At 46.0% G+C, this 12,512-nt stretch overlaps 1 protein-coding gene across 2 annotated transcripts in view; it reads left to right on the top strand.

Annotated features, from left to right (window-relative positions):
• BCKDHB (branched chain keto acid dehydrogenase E1 subunit beta) overlaps positions 1–12,512 on the top strand; it is a 624,159-nt gene that overhangs the window by 189,461 nt on the left and 422,186 nt on the right. Inside the window, exon 9 of one of the 2 annotated variants that reach the window (XM_029595552.1) lies at positions 9,788–10,214. The exons of the other annotated variant lie outside the window; for it this stretch is intronic. Coding sequence (XP_029451412.1) covers positions 9,788–9,808 — 21 coding nt within the window. The 3' untranslated portion in view covers positions 9,809–10,214. Of the gene's footprint in view, positions 1–9,787; positions 10,215–12,512 lie in introns of those variants that run through there. 2 annotated transcript variants of the gene reach the window in all.

The following is a 12,512-nucleotide window of genomic DNA, read 5'->3' as shown; positions in this document are numbered from 1 at the left end:
ACTAGCTCGTCTACTCGGGGCATAGGGTATGCGTCAAAACTAGAGATGGCATTTACAAGCCTAAAATCTATGCAGAAGCGCAAGGTCCCATCGGGCTTGGGTACCAGGACTATGGGGCTACACCATGCGCTGCTAGATTCCTCAATAACCCCTAACTGTAACATCTCCTCTACTTGCTTTGTAACTTCCGCCTGCATAGCCTCAGGTAACCGATAGGGCCTCCTTCTGACCACCTTCCCCATTTGGGTTGATATGCTATGGGTGACAAGTGTTGTACGGCCCGGCAATGGGGAAAACACATCCCCCGCCCGGCTCACTATCCTCTCCATTTGGGCCCTTTGTAAGGGGGTCAAGTCCACCCCTATGTTTACTCCCTCCTGAAGACCCAGATCCCGCACCTGGGGTCCCAGTTCCTCTTCATCCTCGGGCACCCGACCCGCTGACAGACTCTCCCTCTCTATCCATGGCTTGAGCAAATTGACGTGGTAGACCTGCGGGCGTTTATGACCCACCCTGACCCGATAGTTCAGGGGTCCCAAACGTTTTTCTATGACCCCTGGGCCCTTCCACTTGGCAAGGAGCTTATTGGGGGACGTGGGCACCAGTATCAAGACTTGATCCCCTTCATGGAATTCGCGCTCCCTTGCTCCTCGGTCATAGTACTGCTTCTGCTTCTCTTGAGCTTGCAGTAAGTTATCGCGAGCCATACGTAAAGCCACCTCTGCATGTTGCCTCAAGCCGGCTACGTAACTTATTACGTCTTGGGGCTCTGCCTCTTCCCCACTCCATTTCTCCTGAATGACGTCCAGCATACCCCGGGGTTGTCTCCCAAAGATTAGCTCAAATGGGGAGAACCCCGTAGAGGCCTGGGGTACCTCCCGTGAGGCGAACAATAAGAAGGGGATAAGCCTGTCCCAGTCCCCAGAATCCCTCTCCAAACAAGCCCGCATCATAGCTTTTAGAGTTTGATTATATCGTTCAACCAAGCCATCTGTCTGGGGATGATACGCCGCGGTGCGTGTATGCTTTATGCCAAACTGGTTCCACAAGGCCGCCAATTCCCGTGACATAAAGTTGGTACCTCGATCTGTTAGGACTTCCCTGGGAAACCCGAACTCGCAGAAGATGCTTACTAGCGCGGGTGCCACCACGGAGGCTCTTGTGGACCTCAAGGGGATGGCCCAGGGATACCTAGTGGCGTAATCCAAAACCACCAGAATGTACTGGTGTCCCCTCTTGGTCTTTTCTAATGGGCCAATCATGTCGACCGCTATGCGGTCCATGGGTGCCTGTACTGTGGGCAGGGGTACCAGTGGGGTGCGAGCCGGGGTTCTTGTTGAGACTAATTGGCAATTGGGGCATGAAGAACAATACTTCCTCACAATCCTGTATATGCCCGGCCAAAAGAACCTCCTCTTCAGCCGAGCTAGAGTACTATGTATGCCCAAATGGCCCGCCAGGGGATGTTCATGGGCCAGGGCCAGGACATCGTTCTGAAAGCACATGGGCACCAACAGCTGTTTGTGAGCACCTTGCCCTACCAGCCCTTCTTCTACCCTATAGAGTAAGCCTTTTTCCACCATGAAATAAGGGTACAATGTATTTCCTTTATTAGTCACAGGAGGTGTGGGCATTTTTGCCTGTTTCCACGCCTCCTTAAGCGCCGGATCCTGGAGCTGTTCCTCTCTGAACTCGGGAAACCGTCCCAACAATGTCCCCACTATCTGATCCGTGCGGGGCTCCTCTTCTCCCTCCCATATGTCTACCTGCCCTCGCCTCTCCTTCTTTCTCTCCGCGCGGGGTCTACGACCTGCCCCTGGTTCCTCCACTACTCCCGCTTCCTCGAAAGGAAATACCTCCCCGATCCCGGGTTCAGCGTCTGAGGTGCCCTGCGCCTGGGTCTGGGCTCTAGTAGTCACCAGGGCTTGTTTATCAGTTAATACCGCTGCGAGCGGCTTCCAGTCGCGCCCCAATAGGAGGGGTACAGGTAATGCTTCGGCCCGGGCGACTTCCAACCTATCTTCATAAGGGCCCCACTGTAAAAGGACCTCATACACCGGATGCTTTCGTACATCCCCATGTACACAACGTATCTGCGCTTCTCCCTTTGGGACCTGCGATGCCTTCACCCCCACTTGCGCCGCAGTTTTCCCCGAAATCAAGGACTGACTTGTGCCGGTGTCTAGGAGGGCTTGCACTCGATGCCCATTGACCCTAACCCATTGAAAATAGGGGGCCGGTTCCCTGGAGACCTCCTCCCCACTCAACCTCGGGGGTTGCACATAACCCACCGTCCCATGAGGGCATTCCCTTTGGAAGTGCCCCGGTTCCCCACAATGGAAGCACTTGAGAGTCCCTGACCTCCTAGGGGTTTCCCAGCCTCGACCCGGCCCCTCGAGCGGACGAGCCGCCCCCTCTGGCTTCAGGGATCGGCTTCGTACGGGTACAGGACCCCCCGAGCCTTCTCCCTTTTCTCGAGCTAACTCCCTAGAGGTTTTTATTTTTGTTAGGGTGGGGCTAACGGTCACTGCGGCTTCAGCCTCTAAGTACCTCTCCGCATTCACAATGGCCTTCTCGAGCCCAGTTACCCCCTGACGCACCACCCAACTCCTCATCTGGGCAGGTAACGCGTCTATATATCGCTCTAGAATAATCATGTCCATTATCTTTGTTACAGTCTTACCCTCGGGCTCCAGCCACCTATATGCCAAGTCCTTCAGATGCTGAGCTAGGGCCCGAGGGCGATCCATGGGTTGAAAACATGTAGCCCGGAATTGCCGGCGATACCAGTCTTGGGTTACTCCCAGCCTGTCCAATATAGCAGCCTTCAAGACCGAATAATTGACAGCTTGTTCCGGGGCCAGTGCCCTGTAGGCGGCCTGTGCTGCACCCGTTAAACAGGGTGCTAGTCGGGCAGTCCACTGTTCGCGGGGCCAACCCGCCACGCTAGCCACCCTCTCAAAGGTGACGAGGAAGGCCTCAGGATCATCCCCAGGCCCCATCTTTTCTAGGTGAATGTTCAAGGGGGGTTCAGTCCATGCGAGCCCCCGAGCACCTGGAACTGGCGGGGAGGTACCTGAGGGTCCTGTGGTAAGCTGGGCCGCCCATAGCTGCGTGACCTTCCGCTGCTCCTCCAGAAGTTGTAGAAGTGGTCGCTGCTGCTGCTGCTGTTGTTCCATCATATGTTTCATCAGTTGCTGCATGCCCTCCTGCTGCTGCTGCATCTGTGCGGTTAGCCACTTTAATACCTCCTCTGACGCCATCTCTGGAAGACAACAACAGCGAGACCCAAGTGCGGCCGCTCAACACTCTAGCCCCCCCCCCCCCCCAGGGGAAGAGAGTGAGAAAAACAAAAACCAAAAACAAACCCTTTTTTTTTTTTTTTTTAGCGCCCCTGCAAGGGTTTAGGATACGTCTCCCCACCCCCCCACAGGCAGTCTATTTTAGCGCTGCTGAGGTACTATTACCTTCCCCCAGGTTAATGAGTGCCTGGGTATATCCAACTGCCCCTTCGCGGTCCTCCGGGCAGCGAGTTCCGTGGATCCCACTGCTGCCACCATGTGTCACGGCTCACCGTCCTTGGGGCCTCGGGTATCGCCCTTCCACCTTCCGTCCCAGCGAACGAGGCCTCGAGAGTTGGACGACTCACGCAAATCCCTGGGTCCGTGCTTCCGCTGGCCCTGGTTTGGCGGGGCTCCGAGGCTCCCTTCAAGCAGGGTTGGGGGTAGGTGAACCCCTTCCCCAATCCCCAAAGACAACACAGAGAGCTCGCTAGTTCCTTTCAAGCACTTTATAACATAACACAAACCTGTACATGAGGCTTCCTCCCATCCCCTTCCAGCCCTCCGGTTTTCTTACCAGCAGGCCTCTTAGGGAGTAACCATTTGTTTCTTATGCCCGGCGCTTATTACCAGATCTAACATAACAGGCCCCTCTAGAGCCCTCCTCCCTGGCCTTCCCTTTAGCCTCAGGAGTGTACTTCCCCTCCCCCAACTTACTCAGTATCCATATACGAACTGGAGGACTCTTCTCCCCCTGAACCTACCTCCATCTCTTCCTCCTCTGACTCCCAAGAGTTGGGCTTTTGTGGCCATTCCCACCAAGTGGGCACACCCTCTTCCTCCACTTCCATGAACTCATCAGTGTCTAGCTCATCATGGTCTATGTCTAACACCTGTTCACCTTCAGGCTCTCCTCCCAAGTCAGGTGGTGTTTCAGGAAACCTGGGATTCGTAGTTCTTCTCATCTTTCCCTGCGCCCCCTGCTGTCTGGGTTTGGTACTCGCGTTGCTTTTAAGGTGGCTTGGCAGCTCCTGCCTGCGGCCGGGCTGCACCACATCACAATATATAAGCTAAAAATGTGATGTCCTTTTAAACTCTAGTTCCTCTAAAATCTATGTTAAACTTTGTGTGCACTGACCTGATAAAGAGTATAACTCAAAAACTCGTCATAAATGCTTTCACTTGGTCCAATAAAATATCACCTGCAGCTTGATAATGCTTCTTTATTACTCCATGATGGAAAAAGCATGTAAGTATGCAGACTCTGTTCAGATCACTTTGAGTTCTATTCAGTAAGTAATTTTTTTCTCCACAGTGTAGTAATAAAGATTAAACTCTTCTGGCCAAATTCAGACCTTGACTTGTGTTTATGGCCCATTATTGAGAGGATTTATATTTCAGAAAAGTCTAAACTGACCAGTTAGATATAAGTCTGATTTGCCAAAGGGCTTAGGCTTCTAACTTTTGGAGTTAGGCTCCTAAGTTGAACTTTTTGAAAATTTACTAGGGCTGAGTACCTAAATGTAGGATCCTAGTTTCATTAGGCTCCTAAATTTAGGAATCTAAAAAGTGAGTGGCCACGGTGTGGAGTTAGGGCAGGGAAACAAGCTTAGCACTGATTCTCTGCACTAGGCTCCTAATTTAGGACCCCTAAGTCTAGGTAAATGAATCGCAGGCCTAAATTTTCAGCTGACTCCTAGGTTTGGCTGTAAAGATGCCAAACATAGGGGTCTAAATTTAGAAGCACAACTTTTTTTGGAATATCAGTCTCTGTGTGCCCAAGGCCACAACTTAATCAGACCTTAAAAATGTTCTTTTAGAGAAAGAAATCTTTTAAAAATTAGGCCTTTGGTTGCACATATGAATGTTCTACAAATTCCAGGTTATGTTCTGCATAATGTATAATGCGTTCCATGGAATAAAACTGGGATAAGTTTTAGAAATGTTATCCACTAACATAATATAACAACTCTAAGTTAAATATAACAGTTCCGAAAGCAGTTCCCATCCTTTTTGCAGTTGGTGTACAAAATGGAGAATGTGTTTTCACAACTTTAATGTACACATATAGGGGGTAATTTTCAAAGGCATCCACATGCAGAAAACCCAGTTTTATGTACATAAATGGCTCTTTGAAAATTGCTCTGGCATTCATGTGTACCTGCAGAACACTATTTTATACATATACTTAAATAGGCATGCCGGGGCTGGAGTTGGGGTGGGCTTAGGATTTACATACATGCTTTACATTTTCGAAAGTATGCATGTCAATCTACACATAGCTTGATATGGGAAGCTGAAATTTGGAGCAAAACAAAAGAATAAGAAATATTGAAGAAGATTCTGTTTATACTATAACCTTGTAACTACATGGAGACCAGTTCTGGAGAGTTTAATGTTGATTAAGCCCAATGCAGATGTGGCACGTTGATAGTGGTGAGGCAAGGTTTGACTTTACCCAGTGAGTGTCTACTTGCATATCGCCATCAAAAAAATCTCAGGGCTGGATTGTCAGCAAAGAGAGATTACAGCTGTTAAAATATCTTTCATATGAAGCCTGCCTCATACCTGAAATTGTTGAGGCAATCTGCCATTCAATTCTGGATAATATTTATTAGCCTGATGAATAATTTTCTTTAAAAACCTAGGGTAGGAGCAGTGTTTCCCGTAAGCTGTGTGCATGTGCTTGCACCCACAGATCGTGAAACAAATGCACACTGGAAAACATAGCACACACAAGAAAAGAAAAATAGAATGGAGTCTCAAAGAACACTGCACACAAATTTGAGCACTGCACACAAACTTTTGTAAGCACAGAGTCTTCGAAAAATTAGAGAGAGCATTGCTGGAGGCTAGAGTCGAGAAACACTTTTGCTCATAAAGTAGTGATTTGCAGTATCAAAATTGAAAACCTCTTAATTTATTTCTTCGATGTTGAGTGCTGAAATTTTAACTCCAGGGCACAATATAGGCTCTAGACGTGTTGGCTTTTAGGATATGTGAATTTATAAGATACTGTAGTTCACCAGTAATAAACTGCTGCAGAAAAAGGTTGACAGGCAGGTCTGTCAGAAATTTTGGTCTTGAAAAGAATTCCTGAAAAATAAACAGGTTTTAAAAGCCGTTGGTACCAGTGTGTTAAGTATCTGATCAATATCTTTGTGAGCGACATTACGGAAGGGATAGAAAGTAAAGTTTGTTTATTTGCAGATGATACTAAGATCTGCAACAGAGCGGACACCCTGGAAGGTGTAAAGTGAAGGGCTACCAAAATGATAAGGGGAATGGAACAGCTCCCCTATGAGGAAAGACTAAAGAGGTTAGGACTTTTCAGCTTGGAGAAGAGACGGCTGAGGGGGGATATGATAGAGGTGTTTAAAATCATGAGAGGTCTAGAACGGGTAGATGTGAATTGGTTAGTTACTCTTTCGGATAGTAGAAAGACTAGGGGGCACTTCATGAAGTTAGCATGGGGCACATTTAAAACTAATCGGAGAAAGTTCTTTTTTACTCAACGCACAATTAAACTCTGGAATTTGTTGCCAGAGGATGTGGTTAGTGCAGTTAGTATAGCTGTGTTTAAAAAAGGATTGGATAAGTTCTTGGAGGACAAGTCCATTACCTGCTATTAAGTTCACTTAGAGAATAGCCACTGCCATTAGCAATGGTTACATGGAATAGACTTAGTTTTTGGGTACTTGCCAGGTTCTTATGGCCTGGATTGGCCACTGTTGGAAACAGGATGCTGGGCTTGATGGACCCTTGGTCTGACCCAGTATGGCATGTTCTTATCTCTTATGTTCTAATGAGGTATGATTTAAGAAATCTTGAACAGTGGTCGAAGATATGGCAGCTGGGATTCAGTGCCAAGAAGTGCAGATTCATGCATCTGGGGTGTGGTAATCCAAAAGAGCTGTATGTGATGGGGAGTGAAAGATTGATGTGCACAGACCAAGAGAGAGTCGTGTGATCTGTAGACGGCAAATGCAGTGTGACAATGTGATAGCTAAAGCCAGAAGAATCCCACGCTGCATAGAGAGAGGAATAACCAGTAAGAAAAAGGATGTGATAATCCCCTTGTCCAGGTCATTGATGAAGCCTAACCTGGAGTATTGTGTTCATTTCTGGAGACCGAATCTCAAAAGGGACAGAGACAGGATGGAGGTAGTCCAGAAAAGGGCGAAAAAATGGTGGTGGTGGGGGTTCTCCATCAAATGACTTAGTTGAAGGACCTAAATATGTACACCCTGGATGAGAGGAGGTACAGGGGAGATATGATACAAACCTTCAGATACCTGAAAGGTTTTAATGCTACCGTTAGAAAGAAATCAGTAGAACTAGGAGTCACGAAATGAAACTCCAGGGAGGACGATTCAGAACCAACATCAGGAAATATTTCTTCACGGAGAGGGTGGTGGATGCCTGGCATACCATTCCAGAGCAGATGGTTAACACAAAAACAGTGAAAGAATTCAGAGGAGCATGGGATAAACATTGTGGATCCCTAAAGGCTAGAGGTTGGAAATAAAGAAAAGAGTGCATGAGGGTAACTTGCAGGTGTGGCAGATACTACTCTAAACCAGTAAGCGTTCATACTGTTGATGTAACTCCATCATTGTTCTCTGCTTCAATGGCAAGGGGAAAAGGGGAATTAAATTCTGACAGCAACCAACAAGGACCCTGACTTTTATGGTCTGGGGAAATAAATAAACATGGGGGTAACTCGCTGATGCGGCTGTTACTACTTTTGATGCAGCTCCAACTTCAATGGCAAGAGTTAATGGGGAATTGGGCTCAGACAGCAATAAACAAGGGCCCTGATGTTTACGGTCTGGGAAACTGATAAGTATGGGGCTGACCTGTATGATACGGCAGATACAACTGTAGCATGCAAACCAATCTGCCTCTCATCCCCAAACACATGTGCATCCACTCCACCATTCATCTTCAAACAAAAACAATCAACCTTAGTCCTCTACACACACAGCCACCCTAAGTCTTGCCACACCAGCTCTCATTCTTTTGTACACATAATCCCACTGTTATGGATTTGAGGTGTTGGAGTGGATTCTTGGGTACTGTGGTGATGGCCATGCCCACGGGGAGGAGCCCCGTGAGGAACCACAGTACTAGGCTAGACTCGAGACACGCAAACACAGAGATTTGTCTTTTATTATACAGCTGGATGATACCACCAGAGGTGGCAGTAGTGAGGTGATCCAGTAGTAGCAGTCCAGGGACCCTCGGCAGAGGAGACCCGTCTCCCAATGGTAGATGTAGCAGCACACGATAGAATAGGGAGTTCCGGTTGCAGGTTCCCAGTGCAGGCTGTAGATGAGACAGACTGATAAAGGTTAGATTACTCACTAAGTTGGTAGCTGTATAGATGTAGATCCCAGCAGGCAGAAGTAATTGGATTGCAGGCATCAAGGCAGGGAGCGCAGGCCCTCGAGTAGCGAGTACCTGGTATCCCAGGTAGGCACCTGTAAGAAAGCAAAGGGCCCCCGAGGAGCGGGTACCCAGGTTAGGTGAAATACTCCGAAGGGCAGAGAGAGCTTCCATCAGCAGCACGGAAACGACAGAGTAGCTTAGACCGGAGGCATATCCAATCCTTGCTAACTCGAATTGTTAGCAAACGAAGGGCAGGCTAAATACCCAGATGGCGTGACGTCACTCGAGAGTGATGCCCCTGAGTTTCCCGCCATGACGTGGATAAAGATGTGGGTGGCCTGCGCGCGCGCACCCTCGGAGGCCCTCAGGAGAAACATGGCGGATAGCCTTGCCATAGCCGTTTCGGGGACGCCGGAGAGAGTGGCAAGCAGAGGTGGCGGTAGCCATCTTCCCAAGGCTAGCGGGGTGAGCAGAGAGAAAGGTGAGGCACAGAGGTCGAAGCTGTCTGAGACCGGAGGCAACACCCACTCCCTCAATCCTGGGTCCTCCCCTGCCCTGATCCTTGATCATTCTTTCAGCTCTCTGATTCGCAGTCCTTCCTTTATCTGCCTCTACCCCTGCTGCTTTTTTCTTTTAAGACTTTTTGTATTTTCATGCCTGTATTTTTATAAATAAAGACTTTTAAAAAAATAGATACATATTTTTAAGTAGCTTTTTGTAGGATTTTTTTATACATATACATTATATATATATATGTATAAAATTTAATATTTATTCATTTATTTTTTTTGTGCTGCTGCTTTTGTTCTTTTTTTTTTTTATACATTTGATCTTCTGCAGATTTTTGTTCACTCTCCAGATCTACACCATGCATACAACTTGAACTGTGAAAAAAAAGTGTCAGTTTGGCACATAGACCAATGCATCTATGCCGAAGCTGCCAACACCATTCAGTGTGTCTGATCATAACTCGCTCCAGTTGTATTTTCTGGCTCATCGGTTGGATGCTATGTTGTCTTTATTGATGTTATATTGGTAAAGAATATTAATTTCAAAATGTGTTTTTGCAGTTAATTTCTTAGCCTTTTATTTTATGTCTTTCTTATATTTTCCAGCACAAATTCATTTTTCCTTAATTTTAAATGACGAGTACTGTTTCATGGATTGCCCATGGCCAGCTCTCGGAACAGTGTCCAAAGGCTATGGTAGAAGCTGGGTTACTTGCAGCAGCTTCTACCACAGCAGGAAGATCCCCATCTCATGCAAAGAAACATCAAAACCTTCAGAAAAAGTTTAAAGACATGGCTATTTAAGCAAGCATACCACAAAGAGAATTGAGAGGAGAATACTTTATCTTACAGCTGAGACAGAGAAAACTGGACATGACTTATAACACCCACCAAATAATATTGTTATGAAACTATGTTACAGTATTTTTGATGGCACCTGTTTAATGTTTAGAACTCTGGACACTCTGTACAACATATAGTTATGTACCCTATTGTGAACCGTTGTGATGGTACCCGCTTAACGACGGTATAGAAAAGAGTTTAAATAAATAAATAAATAAATAAATAAATAAATAAAATAACTCAGGAATGGCGAAACTCCAGTCCTCGAGTGCCGCAAACAGGCCAGGTTTTCAGGATATCCACAATGAGCACGCATGAGAAAGATTTGCATCCAGTGGAGGCAGTGCATGCAGATCTTTCTCATGCATATTCATTGTGGATATCCTGAAAACCTGGCCTGTTTGCGGCCCTCGAGGACTGGAGTTCGCCATCCCTGTCATAACACAAGTCTTTGCTGTTTAGGTTCTGTTTAGTCTCCTGCTGATGCGTGTTTGATATGCTTGTTCACGATATGCATGGTTCCTTAGTTAGGCTCACTGGTAGCTTTCATATGCACCTTGAACTTTTGCAGTTTTCTTGAAGTAGCACTAAGGAATGCTCACAGTTTGAGGGTACTAGGGCATGCTTCATTCTTTCTAAAGATCTCGCTCCACATAAGTAAGCTGGTCATGGGTTTCAGAAGCACTAGTGTGATTCATCTGTTTGGAGCAGTTCTGTGTGCAAAGAACATAAGTGGGAGTTGAAGTCTTTTATAACTGAGCTGTACTTTTTCCCAAGAGCAATTCTGCCATAAAGCAGACTACATCCAGTGATATTGTACCAAACAGACCATGGGTTGCTGTGAGTCTGCCACACTGCAACAACTCTGTTTGCAGTCTTTCACATCAGTAATTACAGTGCTTACTCTTCTAGCCTTTCTGATGTTTAACCAAAGTTCTCCATGAGAGCTCAAATTCAGATGAGTCTTAAATACCTTATCTTCTTGAGCATACAGTTGGTGCTCTGGTTTGTCCTCAGACTAACAGAAAAACAAGCCATTCTCTGGTGACTTTCCTAATTGTGTTCGGGGGTTCATGTATTGTTTGCCAGACAGTGTAGGACAAATCAAAATTTAGCTCACCTAGAGATTACAACAAACAAATCAAAGCCCAGCTTTACATAGAGCTTTTACTCTTTTCTGAAAGGGCCCAGCTAAGCTAGCGACCCTTTCAGTTAGAACTTTGACCCTGGAGGATGCTCTTCCTGTACCTTGGCATTTGTTCAGCTTTCCGCTCTTTCAAGTCTGTTTCCTTGGTGGTATAACATTCTTCTTCTGTCACTCTGGGTAGACCATTCAATCTCTACTGCTTTTCTTTACCCCACGCTTCTGGATGTTTAAGTATCGAGCGAGGTTCCCTGTGCCATCCGCTGCTGAGGCTCCTCTTCAGAAACACTCATCTTCTCTTTCAGTATTTTTCACTGCTTAACTTTATCTGTCTACTGTCTCTGGGGTTTCTACTGCATTTTTTTTCATACTAGCTGCCTTTGTTTCTGGAGGTGTCCTTGTTTGTTATGATCATATTGACCCTTCAACTGTTGTAGACTGGTAAGGTACTTTAGTCAGTACAGCAGACTTTTTAACTCCTCTTCAAATATAGACTCTATTCCAGATGTATCTCAGCTAACTGAGGAGTCAAAAGTTGCAACTAATTTGCTGCATTTAACAAAATCACTGTTGCAGGACTACAGCTTCTCCTGAAACAGATGAAATCCTCTTCAACATCTCCTCTTGATCTATCACTGCCCAAACTTAAGAATCCAGACGCCAGATTACTTCCTTATCTATTTGATAGCTTCAACTCTAGTCCTGACCAGGATGTTTTACCTAGTGCTCTCAAAACAGCTAATTTGACCAGTTCTTAAAAACTCAGTTCTGATCAAGCTGTCTACATAACATATAGACCTATTTCATACTTACCAACTCTTTCCAAAATTATTGAAAAAGTTGTTTCATTACAACTTATTTCTTCACCCTAGGGTGTCAGGATTTTGTAAACTGTTTAGTATAGAAACCACCCTCATTGCTTTTCTCAGTGAGATCAGTCTGAATCTACACAGGGAAAAGGCTGTCCTCACAGTCCTCCTAAACATGACTGCAGCCTTCAATACAATAGTCCATCTACTCCTACTAAAACATCTTATAGACATTGGAATACATGACCTGCAATTAAATGGTTTAAGTCCTTTCTTACAAACAGAACATACAGTGTGGAATGAAATTCAGAAGTCATGACCCCGACAAATCATCTGTGGGGTTCCCCAGGGTTTTGTCCTCTCCCCCCACATAATCTCTGCCTTTTGCCTTTGGCCACCTAAATACTAAATCTTAGTTTCAGTTGTTGTTTTTACACCAGTGACATCCAAAACGTGGTCAGTCTGGACCTTAAAGCTCAAGATATATATACATTTTTAATAAACTAAACTAAGATTACTGGCAACTTTTAACAAT

This window comes from Rhinatrema bivittatum, chromosome 3 (assembly GCF_901001135.1).
Source record: "Rhinatrema bivittatum chromosome 3, aRhiBiv1.1, whole genome shotgun sequence".
NCBI classification, from domain to species: domain Eukaryota; kingdom Metazoa; phylum Chordata; class Amphibia; order Gymnophiona; family Rhinatrematidae; genus Rhinatrema; species Rhinatrema bivittatum.
The sequence above is the reverse complement of the archived record's forward strand: the minus strand, read 5'-3'. Positions and strand labels throughout refer to the sequence as shown.